Source organism: Ictidomys tridecemlineatus, chromosome 9, assembly GCF_052094955.1.
Source record: "Ictidomys tridecemlineatus isolate mIctTri1 chromosome 9, mIctTri1.hap1, whole genome shotgun sequence".
Taxonomy (NCBI): Eukaryota; Metazoa; Chordata; class Mammalia; order Rodentia; family Sciuridae; genus Ictidomys; species Ictidomys tridecemlineatus.
Genome location: NC_135485.1, coordinates 3,862,650 through 3,879,596, shown reverse-complemented (window position 1 = coordinate 3,879,596; position 16,947 = coordinate 3,862,650). Strand labels below are relative to the sequence as shown.

General features: G+C 48.1%; 1 protein-coding gene across 1 annotated transcript; it reads right to left on the bottom strand.

Annotated features, from left to right (window-relative positions):
- Nucleotides 1-785: 785 nt before the first annotated feature.
- On the bottom strand, nt 786-7,920 carry Grpel1 (GrpE like 1, mitochondrial). Its single transcript, XM_005318989.5, has 4 exons — nt 7,773-7,920; nt 4,471-4,633; nt 2,769-2,850; nt 786-1,442 (listed from the first exon to the last, which is right to left on the bottom strand). Exons 1-4 carry the CDS (start codon nt 7,871-7,873, stop codon nt 1,096-1,098), a joined length of 693 nt encoding a protein of 230 aa, XP_005319046.2. The 5' UTR covers nt 7,874-7,920; the 3' UTR covers nt 786-1,095.
- Between the last annotated feature and the right edge of the window lie 9,027 nt (nt 7,921-16,947).

Here is a 16,947-nt window from a genome sequence, read left to right as displayed (position 1 = left end):
CCTTTTGTAACAGATGCCCCAGTCACCTTCCTCCAAGACCTGGACATTATATGAGACAAAGAGACCTCTCTGCTGGAGTCACCGTGTATGGCTGCAGCTCTGGAGGGCTTTGTCCCAACCCCTGCTGTGGTGTGCCTTCTCCTGGTCACTGGGTCTGAGCCTGGCGGGCTGCTCCCTTCCCAGGTGGTGGCACCTGCACACCAAGCAGCCAACTCCCAAGCTGGGGTAGATAAAGGGGAGAGAGTTAAGTCATACTTGCCTTGGGCTCAGGGGTCACCACTAAAGGACACGTCATTACCAGAAGTAGGAAAATAAACATTAGGCTTTTAATCCTCTTAAACAGAATTTTAAAATTAAACAAACATTTTAAGTATACCAAGCATGCAGTCCCCACTGAGAAGGTCCATTTTAATAGGAACATACCTTGAGGTTATTAGTAACTAACTGAATAGATTTAAACAACTGAGATGACAAAACAAAAAAGGATTTACTTTGTCAAATTCACTTGGCAAAATAAGGTGGTAAGAATGTTCAAGTTCACATGCTCCCTTCCCATCTCCACAGAAAAGCCAAGGTTGACCATTCCCGGCATCTAGACGCTAGTTATAAATGAACTTGTATGTTCTCAAAGGTAGGCATCAATTTTTTGTTGTTGTTTTAATCAAGAAACACGTTTCCCCTCCGGCCTTTTCTTCGCAGAGTGAACCCAGCAGTGGCCAAAGGTGCCAGCACTCAGTGCTGCAGTGAGCTGCACACGACGGCACAGATGGGCGGCCAGGCAGCCAGACAGTTCCTGAAGACCTTTTATTTGTTTAAAGTACTTTGCAATCACAAGTTTGAACAGATACAGGTTATTCACCATACTCTAGAGGTCCCGTCCGCCCTCTTCTGGAAGAATATGGAGCTACTAAACATGTGGTACTAAGAAATCAGACTCCTGGACCAGAGCTCCTGGACGCAACTGTGTACCCAGCTCGATTCTTTGCAGCCACTTGACCTTTCCATCAAGGCTGGACTCCCACAGGAGAAAAGATAGACCCGCCTTTCAAGAGTTACAGCAAGTGACTTAAAAGCCAAAGGCCCTGTGGGAGGCAGTTATGCTTCCTTCACCACCCCCACCAGGGCGGGCCTGAGGGTGCGCCCGTGCAGCTTGTACCCCACCTTGCTAACCAGTGCCACCGTGCCTGGCTCCTTGCCCTCTACTGGTGTGTGGAACAGCGCCTCATGTTCATAAGGGTCGAACTTGGCTCCAAGGGGGTCCAGCTTGAGCAAGCCGTGCTTTGTGAATACCTTCTGGATCTGCACCTCGGTCAGCACCAGCCCCTCGTACAGGCTTTTCAGGTGAGGGTTTTCATCTTTAATTTCTTCCTTTGGAACACTCTGTGTTGCCTTCTCCAGAATGTCTGCAACCTCCAGCAAGTCTTTGCAGAAGCCCTGGATGCCTGATAAAGTTAAAGAAGGTGGTTCACAGTCCACTGCACCTGGGAATTGAGCTTGGTGTGCTTCATAACAGGCTGCTTATGGTGCCCGGCCACAGCACCTGTTGCCCCAGAATCTCAATGCTTCCACCATTTAATACAGAAAACACAAAACCCTCCAAAGCCTCTCCTGGCTGAAAGCTGGAATCGCCTACTACAGTAAGGGGGAAAGGAAGCCAAGTGAAGGGCTAAGGTCGAAGCACCCTTGAGATTCCCAGGCAAGGGTGCTAAGCAGCATGTATGGAATGAAACTCAGGAAACTGAGCTGGAACAGAGACCTAGATCTGGAGGCTCTTTAAACCTGTGGGAGGGTGGAAGTCACCCGAAGTGCCGGGAAGAGGAGAAAGAGGCCTGGTACTCAGGTCAGGCAGGTTCGCAAAGGTATTACTCAGGGAGGAAGAGTACCAGGAACCCAGGTGACCCAAGGAAAAGTGTTCCCAGGAAAGAGGTGTTTCTGTGTTGGATGCAGCAGCATGATGAGATGAGGACTCTATTTCCTTCTGGTCCCTCACCCTCTCTGTCCTTGGGTAGCCATAGGAATTCCCATCCTGAACCTTTGGCTCCTCACCCTAACACAGGACGCCACACCTGACAGTTAACCAAGTGACCCACAGCAAGCACTCCTATGGCAGCCTCAGGTCCAGTTACTACCACAGGTGCCAAACTGGCAGTGATGGACAAAATGCTGGTGCCATGACTGACTGGCTCTGTGATGTGTGGCAAGTCACTAAGCCTGGATTACCTCAATTACAAAGTAGGAAGGCAGCAACAGAAGCACCAAAGCTGATAGTAGAGGCTGCACAGCAGGAGTCCTGAAGTGATAGCACTGCTCTGAAGCAGCGTGAGGGAGCCACAAGCAGCAGGGGTGCCATAGACATCCCTGTATGCCATTCGGTTACTAGGACTTTACTATTCACAGAGGCCATTTTCTTGAATCAGGGAAGAAAGCTGAACGTAGTTTATTCTGACTGGACTGTGGCATAATCAGACCTCCTGCTAGTCCTGGTGAAGAAGCCTGCAGATGTGCCTTCTGCAGCTGGCTAGGGGCTCCCTAGGGTCTGCACAGGGAGGGTGATAATAAAACTCCTGCTGTGTGGACCACACTCACAATTCCAAACACTGTCACAACTACACAGTCCCTGCTCCTATACAAACACCTTCATCTTGAAAAACCAGAGGGCGTGTGAATTCTGCCCCCCACCCTGGCTTGTTCTTGGTACACCTGCACCCCCTCTTCTCCACCCTATTATGTTCTTTCTGGGACCAATACCACATAATGTTTAAAGTTACCATATAATTTTGCCTCTTCCACCAGTTTTTGGCTCCTCAGTCTCAAGTTCTCAGTATCTGCCAAAGCTCGTTTGTATTTTTCCTAAAGAAAAAATAAAAGGAAAAAGATTTACATGAATCAAATATGGAACAAATTTACAGGAAAGTCATCCTAATTTGAAAATGATTATAACACACTCCAAGTCAAGATACAAATAAGATCTGTCATTCCTTTTGAGACATTGGACAAAAACAGAAAAGCTCAGTGAGACCAATTTATACTCATGTCAGCATTTCCAGCAAGTGGGAGTAATGTGAGGGCTCCCTGCGCTGATCCAAGTGCACAGAGGTGAAAAGACCAGAGGAAAATCCTTCACCCCCAAGAATAAGCACTAGTCTCCCCAGTAGAATGTCTGACTTCAGGCAATATGAGCACCTTGCTAGGGGCGACGCCATGTCCAGTCCCATTCCTTCCGGGAGAAGGGGTGTGAAGGGAAGGCCTTGATCCCATGGGGACATGACCCTGTGGATGCACCTCTGTGTCATCTAGTTTGCCTGAAGGACTCAGTTCACATGCTCACTGTTTAATAATTAATCATGGCAGTTTGGGGAAGTCCCTCAATTCTTACCAACCCCCTCAAGAGCTCCCTACCTCAGGAGTACCTTCTGCTAATGTGTACTGAAGGGCTCTGTGCAGATTTCCATACTGCAGCTGCGCCAAGTCTGCAGGCAGTCACAATGCAGAGGCGGACAGCTTGGGTTCACCCTACCCCATTCACCCCTGGCTCTGGGAGCTGCAGGTGGGTGAGCCTGGGGTTCCCTTGGCTGCTCTGTGCCTCAGGATCCTCAACTGTAAATAGCTTACTCATAAGAACATGTAAAATTGCCCACACATAATCCCAGTGCTTTGGGAGACATAAATATTTGATGTTTTTAATCTTAAATCCTTAAAGAACTTGATTTGCAGATGGATGGATTTCACTATAAACAATATATATAACTGGGCTGGGGATGTGGCTCAAGCGGTAGCGCGCTCGCCTGGCATGCGTGCGGCCCGGGTTCGATCCTCAGCACCACATACCAACAAAGATGTTGTGTCCACCGAGAACTAAAAAATAAATATTAAAAAATTCTCTCTCTCTCTCTCTCCCCTATCTCTCTCTCTCTCTCTCCCCTATCTCTCTCTCTCTTAAAAAAAAACAAAAAAAAACCCAATATATATAACTGAAAATAAAGCCATCATGTCAGATGTTATTTCTATATTTATTAAGCTATACTAATATCATTGGTTAATATTTTTCAATTATATATATCTGAATTAAAGAAGTATGCAAGGTAAGAAGAAAAGCACCTGATCAGTGCTACTTGTGCTTTTCAGCAATAAGAATCCCTACTGCTGCCAGCTCACACAACTTCTACTTCCCCATGACAGCAGCCCAGGCCCCCACTCCCACCCCAGTTTTAGTGACCACACGGAGCTTTCCTCATCTGTAAGACTGTCTCAGGGTAACCACCTGGCACATGAGGCTCTTGTCATGTCAGAAGTGAAGCCACATGACATGGTTCTCCCCTCCACTGTGGTGGTCACCTGCTACATGAGCAGTGGGTCAGACTGAATGCTCTGGCTTGGGTCTGTCACCAGTGAAATGTGGGGCCTTTTCTGTGGACTACACAAGAAATAATTCAGCAAAGCCTGTGTCCCACAAGAGCCATATATCCTCACCATAGTGTCTCTCAGCTGCTCTTCTAACTTGACCTTCTCTTCCAAGAGGATCTTGTCTGTAGAGGGAGGCTCTGTCTTCTGCTCATTGTGACCCATGTCCTCTTCCACGCTTTGGCCATTGTTCTTTTGTTTTGTAGCCGTACACAACAACCGAGGAGAGGGCCTACAGAAAAGTCCACACACCAGAAAGGACAAATTTTTTTTTGGAAAACCAGACACAGGACATAGGAGATTTGGAATACTTTTGAACTCTGCTATTGACTGTTTTGGGAGCAAACCTATTTCAGATCTTATAAAGGCAAACTACAAATGACACACACATATATATTAGTACATGCCAAATAATGTCATTCTGGACAACAGATTGCATATGTGGCACTCTTTATACCACATAACCTATGTGTGTAGTAGGTTATACCATCTATGTTTGAGTAAGTACACATGTAACATTCACACAAGGAAATCACCTAACAATGTAGCTCTCAGAAGGTAGTTCCTATTGTTTCATGACTCATGACTATGTATGACCAACTGCAATACATGCTTAAACTGATGGGTACCTAACCTTCTCTTCTTGCATTCCAAGGTGTCTTCTGAGACACAGAGGCCCCACCTGTGTTTAATATAGCAGACACTGTCAGAGGTGAGACCCACTGCTGACATCACGGACAAAGATGGACCAGGCAGAGATCTTACCTTGAAGCACTTTCCATCATGTAAAAAAGGTAAGATGTCTATACACAAAGAATTGTAATTGGGGGTTTAAAAGTTAGTAAAAGAATCCCAGTACTTTGAGAGACTTGAAGACTGGAGAAGAAAAGGCTCTATAGGACAGGTTAGTTGCACATAAGAGCAAAACATGTAATAAAGAGGTCATTGCTTTTCACACTTGTGGTAACAGTCTACAATGGACCCTTCTACTCCTTTCTGTGAACCTGAGAAACATGAATACATGCACAGCCTCTCTAGTTCATTTTCAGAAAATATGAACAAGAGCAGGGTGGACAGATAGATACGCTTCAGGAAGTGGGTACTGCCTGGATGAAGGTGTGAAGGTAGGAACATGAGACTAACAAATGAGTACTAACAAATCCTGGAAGATATTTAAGGTATTATCCAATCTGATATCCACATGAAAAGATTCAATGAAACGCCTAAGGTCACAAAGCCTTTAATCTTAAAACCCAGGGTTTTTTTTGGGCTGGGGATGTGGCTCAAGCAGTAGTGTGCTCGCCTGGCATGCGTGGGGCCCGGGTTCGATCCTCAGCACCACATACAAACAAAGATGTTGTGTCCGCTGAAAACTAAAAAATAAATATTAAAAAATTCTCTCTCAAAACAAAACAAAACAAAACAAAAAAAAAACCCAGGTTTTTTCACCAGGATCAGCAGGAGCTCTAATTATGCCACAGTCCAATCAGAATAAACTACATTCAACTTTCTTTCCTGATTCAAGAAAACTATCTCCATGAATAGTAAAGTTTTTGTAAACATAATATACATAGAAGGATGTTTATGGCAACGCTGCACAGGGACAAGCTGGACACAGTGTTCTGAAGTAAGGAAATGGCTAAATGAACTGCTGCTTCCCCAGTCTGAACTATCATGCAGCTACTAAAAGATGAGTTAAACAGTCGTCCCTCGGATGCACTTGTGTGTCTTCTATTAAATAAGAAATGCAACTTCATGCACCACTTAATGATAGGATACACTGATACATTCTAAGAAAGATGTCATTAAGCAACTCTATCATGCAAACCAAAACGGCTAGGATGTCACTAGGTGATACAGTCTTAGGGGACCACTGTCCTGAATGAGGTCTGTCACTCACGGGAACTTGTGCAGTGCATGAACACAAAACATGTTCATATGTAGACTGTTACCACAGGTGTGAAAAGCAACCTCTTTATTACATGTTTGCTTTTCTGGTTTTCAGGAATTTAAAGAGTAAGGGTATTGTTGAGATGCCTGCCTTCTGAGTCGTCCCCTTCCCCCCCGAAATTGACAGTCACACTGCCTTTCTGCAGGTTGGTTCTGCTGTGTGCAGACCCCTTCCTGATGCCAACAGAGGGTCTAGCCACCACGTATGAGAAGGAAAAACACAGGGTCCAGAGTTGCAGCTGGTCTGCCGTCTCAGAAAACTATCACTGTGGGAACTGTGATTACCATTCAGCTCTCTTGCCTCTAGTTAAGCATCTTTCCACAAAGCCACAATTTCAGAATCAGAAAAGATGCTGACTTCGTGGTACTTTTTTTTTTTTTTTGCAATTTCAGAAACAAAACAACAAATTATTGAGCTCTAAAAAGCCTTTTACTGAAGTATTCCGGGAAGCCTGCCACATTGTTCCCATGGTGCTTTACATGAACTTAGTAAGATGCTATTCACGCCTTGTCACCCTCATTGCAAGTAATCTTTGGCTCATCTGCCTGGTCTCACCAGGTGAGTGAGCTCCTGGCGGGAGAAGACCAGCCCTTACTCTGCTCAGTTTCTACCCAAAGTTTGGACAGAAATAGCTTCTCTAGACTTGGTGAATAACTTGCTTCTAGGAAAAATTTCCAAGGGATGAGATAAGAACTCTATATATTTGCCGAACTCACTTTAAGACAGGTCTTTCAAAAACCAAAAGCAACAGGTTAAAATGAAAACAGTGACGAGTGCTGGTTCTTCTGACCCGCAGGGAACCTAAACGAACTGCCCACAGCCGCACAGGCTCTGGTGCTTTTTGACCCCAGACTCCGCGAATGCTTAGAAACTTGAGGCAGAACGGGAAATGCCCGTTAGCCGGGCAATGGACCCTCCGGGGCGGCGCCAGCGAGCTGCGCTCTGCAGCTCCGGGCACTGGTGAGCCACAGCCTCCTCCCGGCCTCGCTGCGTGACCTTGGGCAAGTCTTGGGTCTCTCTGCTTGTTTCTTCAACCGCTGAAGCTGAGGCTGCCTTGGTGCCCGGGCGCGCAGGGGAAGCGGACGTCTGCGAGGCCACTGCGGGCCCTGGGCCACACGCACACGGGGGCCGCCGAGCTTCCACTCCAGGCACCCCGGCCAGGACCCCTCCGTCCCGCAGCCCACGGAGCCCTAAAGCCCCACGCTTCGGGTGCAGGCGGCCGCGCTCCCGCTGTCCGAGCCCAGGACGGGCACACCCCGGCCACAGAGCAGACCTTGGGGGCAGTCCGCGTCCCGCGTCAGAGCCGCGGGCCCAGGGACCCCGACGCTGGTGATGAGGCCGGAAGGGCCAGGATCGGAGAGGCAGAGATGGCGCTGAGGAGTCGCGTTCCCTCAGCCCAAAGAAGCCCGACGCCCCTTACCTGAGAGATAACGCCAAAGCCGGGAGACCGCGCCGCGCAAGCCTCACACACCGAGCCGCCATGACTGCCGCTACGGCCTCCGTCACGCACGTACCCGGCATGCGCCGAGGCCGCTGTCCCGACTTCACGCCCCACTATTTCTCATTAGCCAATCCTAGGCCGCTTATGCTGTGATTGACAGGCCATAGTCACCAATAACGGTGAGTCACAGCAGAGCACAGTCTCCCCGCCCCGTGATGGGCGGGGTCTGAGCCCCCCTTCTCCGAGAGCCCCAAAAAGCGAGGTGAAAGGTGAAGAGAACAAGAGGAGGAGCCTCTTCGTGGGCGGGGAAAGTATGGGGAAGAACCAATGGGGAAGAACCAGTGAGGGCGGGGCGGGGCCGAGCAGAGGGCGCTGGTTGGGTGGCGCGTTTCCTTCGGGGTCAGTCTTGTCAGTTCCCACCCTGTGGCCCTTTTTCGCTGACTGCCGCTGGGACTTGCGGCCCGACACTCGTGTCTGAGGGCGCCACTAGCCGAAGGCGGCAGGGAGGCTCGTAAAGTGAGGCTGTGCTACCGGGAGGCGCACTCCCGACACGCCTATCCAGGTGGTGCGGGAGGAGGGGGAGGGACTTGGCTGGCTGGCTGTCCCGAGTTTCAGGAAAACTTTAAAACGAGACCCAGGAAGCGGATATGACGAAGTGTCATCACGTTTGGTGTTGGATGTCGGGATTCTGGGTGTTAGTTTTGAACCTATCATCTTCTGTTTTCTGAGTAAGGCACAAACCACAAAATAGGAAAAATACAGGAAAACTTTTGGGACCCTCTAAGGCTCATAAATTCAAATACCGGTGTGGTTCTGCCACATACCCCTTAAGTGTCTCAGAAAACTGAGGAGAGGGCGCAACTGGCTCTACGCTTTTTGCTGCGCCTTAAGCTTGGGGCCCAACAAAGGCTCTTACCCGACTTCTGCTCTGCACCGCTGACCTCCAGTGCATTCCCCGGGACCAGCCGGCGTCTGCAGAGGCCGGCCTCCCACCCAGGATACTACCTGCTGTGTTCCACTTCTGAGAACCAAAACGCTGTTCTTTTCCTTTGTTTTCATTGAAACCTTTCTTTCAACCGATGCTGATTGAGCACCTACTGTTTTCCTGCACTGTGCCACCTATAGATGGAGGCAAATGGCCAACTTCAGAATGTGGGCTGTCGATTAATTGGCGGGGTCAGTGGGAGGAAGTGGAACGGTTAGTAAACGAACTTAAAAGACATAATTGAATTCAATTCGGATCATGATAGAACAAATCAAAAGACATTTGTGAAGTTGTTACCGCTGTTGACCGGTGACGAGTTCTTGCTTCCCTGATGTTGAAGAATAACACCAAAGAAGCATGCCCAGGCAAGGTCAGAGTAGAGATTAGAAGTTTATTAAAGGACAGAAGAAAAGACTTCTCCCGGAGGAAGAAGGGGACCCAAGAGGTGGAATCCGTGGAAGTGCGGTTGTCTCCCCTTTTTATAGTTCTTTCAGTGATGGAATGTAGGTTGGAAGGCCCGAGGGGTGGGACACAGGTGGGCCAAAGAAGTAGTCTGAGCAGGAAGGACTTCATTATCACTTCTTTGTGATGAGCTATCTTCAAATCTGCTGGGGGCTATTCATTAATACTTCTTCCAGGTGGACTTTGGCCTAGGGCCTTTTCAGGACTTCATTAACATTCCATGAGTTGTCCTGTGTTTTCCCTGAGTCATTCCCAGCATGGCCTCCATTTTAGATTTCACTCGGTATTAGACCCGATTTACCTAACTACACTGACTACCTAACTTTAAATCTGGCTTCAAAGTGATGAGGAATTTCACTGCTACTTTTGTTAAGGAGTCATAATGGCCTGGTGGCTATGTAAAAATGTCCTTGACATCAAAGATGCAAACAGAAATGTTTACAGTAAGTTGCTACAGAGTCTGGAATTTGCTTTAAAAATACTCCAGTAGAAAAATAATAATGAGTATAGGTGAAACACAAGTGGAAAATATGGAAAATGGTTAGAACTGGGTGCTAGACATGATGAGGGTTGTAACTTTTCTTTCTTTTTAATAAAGTTCAAAATTTTCTGGGATAACCCTTAAAATGTGTTTTTCATGGGCTGTAACCAAGTTGTCTAATTGCATTCATCCTGATCTGCTCACCTGTAAAACTGGGTGTTTTTTTGTGGGGGGGTGTCGCTATGGGAAAATACAGGAAAACTTTTGGGACCCTCTAAGGCTCATAAATTCAAATACCGCTGTGGTTCATAAGGTGCGACTTATGCAGTCCAGGGGGAGAAATAAAAGAATATCCATGTGCTTCTGTCCCTTTCAATGCTTTATTGACGCAAATCACTCAATACAGTTCATCCTATAGGTTCTTAATCAAGAACAACAATCCTTTATGGTAGGCATTGCAATAGACATAATAAATTCACAGGAAACAATTCTAGATTAATTCTAAGCACTGCAAACACCCTTAATCATGACAGGCTCATGATAAACATTCCCTCTGTGTTCTAAGTTCAAGTGTCAGATCAAAAGTCTCAAGCTGGGCTGGGGATATGGCTCAAGCGGTAGCACGCTCTCCTGGCATGCCCAGGGCCCTGGGTTCGATCTTCAGCACCACAAAAAAATAAAGATGTCCACCGAAAACTAAAAAATAGATATTAAAAAATTCTCTTTTTCTTAAAAAAAAAAAAAAACTCTCAAGCTTTAGGCTCTAAGTCCAACAGATGCACACTCACTCAGACCAGATGCACACTCACTCAGACCGCAGTGATCTGGTCAGGAATCCAGGCAGGCTTCTCCTGGGGTGGAGCTGACTCCTGGCTGGGAAGGCTCTCCCCAGGGTCAAGATGTGGCTGTAGAGTTTGAGAGTGGTGAGGAAGATGCAGGGGATCAGCAACAGTGAAAAGTGTTGGGATGTTGCCGCAGTCTGGCTGGGCACAAATAACCTAGCCGCCACAAAGCCTTGTAGATTCAAACAGCAACTCTTTATTCCCCAAATCTCACCGGCACTGCACATACCACACAAGAAGACACTCCCTTCACCGGACTCCGTCCAATCTCTCAGAACCTGGGAGAACTGCTCGGAACTCCAAAGTAGAGAGCGCCCGAGGCAGCAAGAGCCGCCCTATTGCCTGACAGTAAAGTCAAAAAGGATGCTCTTGGTAAGAAAATACCGCAGAGGGGCCTGCAGACGGCCACGTGGAAACACCCTGATGTAGACAGGCTGGCTGCACAGGGATTTGGTTGAAATAAGCGGTTGCATGAGGAGAGAGCAAATGCACAATTATTAATAGTCATCTCCCAGGAATGTTCAAGCAGCAAATTAGCCATCTGGACCTAGTGGCATACAGATGTCTCAGTTGCCCTAAGCAGCTAGGGTGGCCAGAGGTGGCAAGGAAGGAGAGAGGGGTGATGGAGTCCTTGGATCCCAAGAAATTCTTCCTAACACATCTATAGACATGAGGGATCATTTGAATCTAAGGCTGTTGACACCATCCTTACCACCTGCTGCAGTTTGAACCCTCCTGTGTGTTGGTCAAGTCTGTCTGCAGGCAGAGAACATCAGCACTGTGGGGAGTGCTGAGGGTGAGGGTTGGCAGGGAACATTACTGTGGAATGTTGGGAACTAAGTAGTGGGTTTGGGGGTCTTACGCCTTTCTCCTTCCTGTATTCCCCTGCCCCTGGAGGAAGTCCAGCACTGGCACTCTTTCTCTTTGCTTCTGGCCTTGGATTGGTCACAGACTGGAACTGGATTGGGTGTTGCTGGCGAGCAGAGAAGAAGTGGGCCTCTCTGAATCTCAGTCTTTTCCATTTGTACTAGCGACACATCACTGAAAAGCAAGGGCTTTGTGACACTTGCCCCAGATGAGTTTCAGTTCCAGTGAAACAGGCGTCAGGATGGACACGGTGGGTGCAGTCCCTTCCTGGGTGCTGTGCTGGAAGAAGTCTCTATAGCTAGTAGCCAAAACGTGGCCACATGGCTGCACCTGACTTCAGGGGAGGCTTGTAGTCTGCCCCCAATGCTCCACTCCCCACTGGAAATTCTATTCCTGCAGACCACGCACGGGAGGCCTGCTACAAGCCACTGGATAGGAAGGGCTCCTAGCCACTCATTGAGCCTGGTCCTGGGTGTGTTCTGAATCCTGGTAAGTGTGACAGGCACACGGTAACCCAGCTCTCAGTGGGTTCCCTGTACAGTTTGCTTAGGTGTACTTTAGAGTTCAATTTTCCCTGATGATCGGTGATTCCAAGCACAGTGTAAGTAATTATCATTTTAGAGCCTTAGCAATCCCTAAAAGGGATCCGAGACATGGAGGAGGGTCCGTTACCACTCTGTGGGCTTTGGGGAGGCATGAGCCTTGGGATCATTTCCTCCATAAGGCCTTGGCCACCCCATGGCCTTTTCAGTCCCTTTGGGAAGGCTTCAGCCCTTCCAGCAGCAGTGTCCACCAGGACCTGTAAAACCTGAATGCCTGGCAGGTGGGCACAGAGATGGGATCCAGCTGCCAGTCCTCTCTTGAGTGGGCTGTCTGTGCTGAATGGGTTTAATCGATGGGAAACTTTTTTCCTGGGTTAGGATAAGAACAGAGGGGACAAGCTTTACAAATTTTGCTTAGCACATCTATTATTTTGTTACCACAAAGAACCAAGTGGCTCTTTGGGTGACTTCTCTTCCCACAAGCAAGGAATCACGTAGGCCCTCAAAGGCCTTCCCTCTAGGGACAGGTAGGTACAGTTGGCCGCGCTTCTCCACCAAACCCCATGTTGGTGAGCTCTAGCCACTAGCAGCCTCTTCCTCCTTTAGGAAAGGGGATCAAGGCGGTGACAGGCTGTTGCTTCCCTCTGAGCTGCCTCCCCAGCTGCTCGATGGGCCTTTCCATGGCTCTCGGGTGTTTCTGACCCCTCTTCCTGGCACCCCTGGCAGTGAGTGACTGCTGTTCCCTTGGAAGAGTGCTGCTTCTGGTAGCTGTAGGACCTGCTCTTTGTGTTTGACTGGGAGTGTCCACCAGTCAGGGGTCCCTTCCTTCCACGTGGCTGTGTGGACGTGAAGCACAATGAAGGCGTGTTTAGAATTTGTCTCAAGGGGGCAAAATTGCGACTTATGCAGTCAAGAAATAAAGAATGTCCACACCCTTCTGCCCCTTTCAGTGCTTTATTCAGTCAAATTACTCAATACAATTTCACTCTATAGGTTCTTTTTTTTTAAGAGAGCGAGAGAGGAGAGAGAGAGAGAGAGAGAGAAATAATTTTTTAATATTTATTTTTTAGTTTTCGGTAGACACAACATCTTTATTGTTTTTATTTTTATGTGGTGCTGAGGATCAAACCCAGCGCCCTGCACATACCAGGTGAGAGTGTTACCATTTGAGCCACATCCCCAGCCCACTCTATAGGATCTTAATCAAGAAAATGACAATTCTTAATGCTAGGCACTGCAATAGACATAATCAATACAAAGCAAACAATTCTAGATTAATTCTAAGCACTGTAATACACACTTAATCATGATAGGCTAATGACAGACATTTCCTCTGTGTGCCAAGTTCAAAAGTCTTAAGCCTTAGGCTTTATGTCCAGCAGATGCACACTCACTTAGACCGTGGTGATCAGGTCCGGAACCAAGGCAGGCTTTTCCTGGCGTGGAGTGAAGACCGGTTGAGGAGGGGGACATAGGGAGGAATTGCGCCTCTCACCAGGGTCTAGACTAGGTGGTAGAGTTTGAGAGTGGTGAGGATCACGTAGAGGATCAGGAACGATGACAAGTGATGGGAGGTCCGGTCCACATCAGGCTCTCCAGCCCGAGGGCATCCTTGTTTCGGCTGGCTGAATCCCTGTTCATTTGCTCTATCATTTATACTAAATTTGGGGGCTTTTGACCCCCTTTTCAATGTTTATCAGCTACTACTGGATTTCTCAGTGACATCATTTGCCCTGGGGTTAGAAACATCTGGTCTGGTGGTCTCCACCCTGATCTTCTCACATTTCCCTCTTATTAGGCGAGGACGGCCTGCCAGGGGCTTCACTGTTTATCAGGGTGAGGGGAAGTAACTTGTTTGAGGCCACACTGGAGGGCTCTGTGCCTGATGAGACTGCAGGTTTCAAAGTGGAGTTTTTAAAATGGAGTTGCTCAGGCCCAGCCAGGCCTCAGGCCATCCTCACAGAGTTGGTACACATTGCGTTATGAGGTTCCTTTATAAGGGCTCTTGTTAGGGCAGTCAGTTTGACCTTCTGAGTTAAAGTTGCTGGGGCGAGTGAGCCTTGATGCTGTGTCTCAGCTGACTGCTGTGTATCCAGCCCTTCTCTGGCCATTCTGAGAAAAACTGCTACCATCAGTAGTCATTCTTCTTCTGGTTTAGGGAGGAATTGGTCAGAGAAGTTGGAGCGAATGGCATAGGTCTGAGGAACAGCCTGTGTGCATGCATAGTCTGTGACATGGTTTGGATGTCAGGCAGCCCCCAGAAGCTCCCATGTGAGACAATGCAAGAGGCCTAGAATTCACCCAATCAGTGAATTAATTCCCTGATGGGATTAGCTGAGTCTTGATAAGTGAAGGCAGGTGGAGTGTGGCTGGAGGAGCAGGGTCCTTGGGGGCGGGCCTCTGAGGTATATATTTTCTCTCTGGCGAGTGGAGACTCTCTTGATCATGTCCTGAGTCCTTTTCCTCTACCGTGATGTCCTGCCTCCTTGAGCCCTGAAGAATGGGGCCAGCTGCTTGTGAACTGAGAACTCTGAAACTGTGAGCCCAAAAATAGACTTTTCCTCCTCTAATTGTTCTTGTCAGGTCTTTGGGTCACGGCAGTGAGAAGGCTGGCCAAAGCAGGCGGTTGGAAATTTGGTGGGCTGGCTAAGAGTGTTGCAAGTCCTGACAGTGACCTTAGGGTTATGTTGCCTGGTATTTTGTAAGCATTTCTCCAGTCACCCACAAGACTCCTCCTGTTTCCCGGATGGCTTTTACCTGCTGAGGAGTTGAGCCTTAAGCTGAACCTTAAACTCATGATTGCTCTTAAGCTAAACCCATGATGCCTCTGCCCGTCCTAAGCTTCCTCCACTAAGAGGACTGCGGCGGCCACTCTCCACGTGCACCCTGGCCACTGTATCTGGGTTGGTTGCCCAGATTTTGAGTTAGGACCCTGGTAAGCTAGTCTTTTTCTTTCTGCCACATAGAGGATAAAAAACGTTTGTCATAATAGGTATTCCTGGGTAGAGCTGGCTGAGAGCCTGTTTTAGGGATTTAAAGGCCCACATTCATTTCTGAGTCCTGTAGGCTTAGATCTAGTCTTTTGGTCCCCTCACAGAGAGGTGCTGCAATGAGGCTAAAGTTGGGAATCTAGATTCTGCAAAAGCCCACCACACCCCAAAATGAGTGCCATTATTGTTTGGTGGCAGGTAGACCTAATTCACAAATGGCCTTTGTCCTATCTGGAAAGGCATGTCTGGTCCATGGGGTAAGTAGATATCGCAAGTATTGAGCCTTTTGTTGGGAGATGTGTGCCTTTTTCTTAGATATCTTGTATCCCCTTTCTGCTAGAAAACAAAGTACCCAATAGTATTGTGGTTGGAGACTTCCTCTGCTGGATACCAACAGGCTATCACATACAAAAGTGTCCCTCCCTGCTTGAGCCGTGATCTCTTAAGTCCCTTGCCAGGGCTCAGGCAAAGAACTGAGGGCCATCCTTAAGCCCTTGAGGGAGGACTGTCCATGTGGATTGCTGTTTTTCTTGTTAAAAGGGTTTTCCTACTGGAAAGCAAGAGGGCCAGGGATGGCAGGTGCCAGGGCCTGAGAATCAGGTGTCTTTGAGCTCCAACAGTGAGCAAGGTGGCATCTGGAAGAGACGATGTAAAGGTCAGCAGCCAAGGGGTGGCCAGGGACACAGGCTCTTTGACAAGTCTCAGGTCTTGCTCCAGTTGGTATTCCCTGCTGGGTTTTAAGACAGGCAAACTTGGGGCATTGCAGGGAGATTGGCAAGGTCTAAGGCATCTACATTGAGGTAGCTCATCTAGGAGGGGTCACAATCCCTTTGGGGCTTCTTTCTTTAGTATTGGGGTCCTTTGTGTATCCTGGGTGGGCATCAATTGTCCTTCCTGGCTTCCTGTTACACCATGCCAATGGATCTATGTGTAAGTCAGTGGCCTTTGGCATAGGAGTACTGTCTCCAGCTAGGTGAGCAGCTTGGGCTCTCTAACCAATTATAAGGTGACTCTTAGTTTCCCATGATGTCTCTGCCCAGGAGAGGGAGTGGGAAGCTTGGAACCATAGAAACTTATGCATGAAAGTTTTTTTCCAAATTGATTTAATATAGAGGGAGTAAAAAAATTAGTTTTATTTTTGTATCTTTGCCTACCACCAGGTTGGTTCAGGAAGAAGGCTTACCTGCCTAAGTGGTTAGACCCGAGTAAGTGCCTTCGTGTCTAGAAGGAATTAAATTGGTTTTTCCATGATGTCCAAGGGCTTCTTGGAGGTGGTGATGACATCTCTCAGGGGGCCGCCTGCATGGTGAGAGTCTTAGCTAACTGGTCCCCTTTTTAGACCGAGGGCTGTCAGTCCTTCAGTGCCGGGGGTCTCCAGAGAATTCCCACATATGCAACAAGGGCAGTCTTTCACCCAGTGGGATCCGTGTATGAACTATGGGTATTGTTTGCGCCATTAAGGCAGGAAGCTCCTGGGTGAAATTCCCTGGTCTGAGAAAGCCCAGATCATGCTGGCGCCCACAGCCCCAGGTTCAAACACAGCCATCCGGAGATGGGCGTGACCTGCCAAGCCCCAGACAACCTGTTTACTTCAAGAGCATGCCACACTGAAACTTTTGATGTACTTCCCCTTAAATAAAGGGCTAGGGCTTGTTCAGTTGTTTAGTGTCAGTTCCTATTAGGGCTGGAAGGCCCATCGGGCACCCCCTGCTTTAAATGGTGCCCCCCTTTAAATCTAATGTTTTGGCTTTATCTTTTATTCCTTACTGATTATTTCAGACTTTTTATTTTCCCAGGCGGTTCACACCTCCAAGCAGGAATCTGCTCTACCAGGGCGCTGATAACCCAGGCACCAGTGTCTGGTATCTTTGCACTTAAAGCAAGAAGTTTTTCTTGGGGCCTCTCCAGTTTTTGAGATATATGGATTCCAAGGGCATGGCCAATCATGGCTGCCATGAGTTTGGATCACTGCCTCTCCTGGTCCC

What these genes read in the sequence shown, in the direction of transcription:
- Grpel1 (XM_005318989.5), bottom strand. Translation starts at nt 7,873, where the DNA reads ATGCCGGGTACGTGCGTGACGGAGGCCGTAGCGGCAGTCATGGCGGCT. An exon ending in GCTTTGGCGTTATCTCTCAG is followed by an intron (nt 4,634 to 7,772) that starts GTAAGGGGCGTC and finishes ACTTTTCTGTAG; the next exon opens with GCCCTCTCCTCGGTTGTTGT. An exon ending in GGAAGAGGCAAAATTATATG is followed by an intron (nt 1,443 to 2,768) that starts GTAACTTTAAAC and finishes TAACTTTATCAG; the next exon opens with GCATCCAGGGCTTCTGCAAA.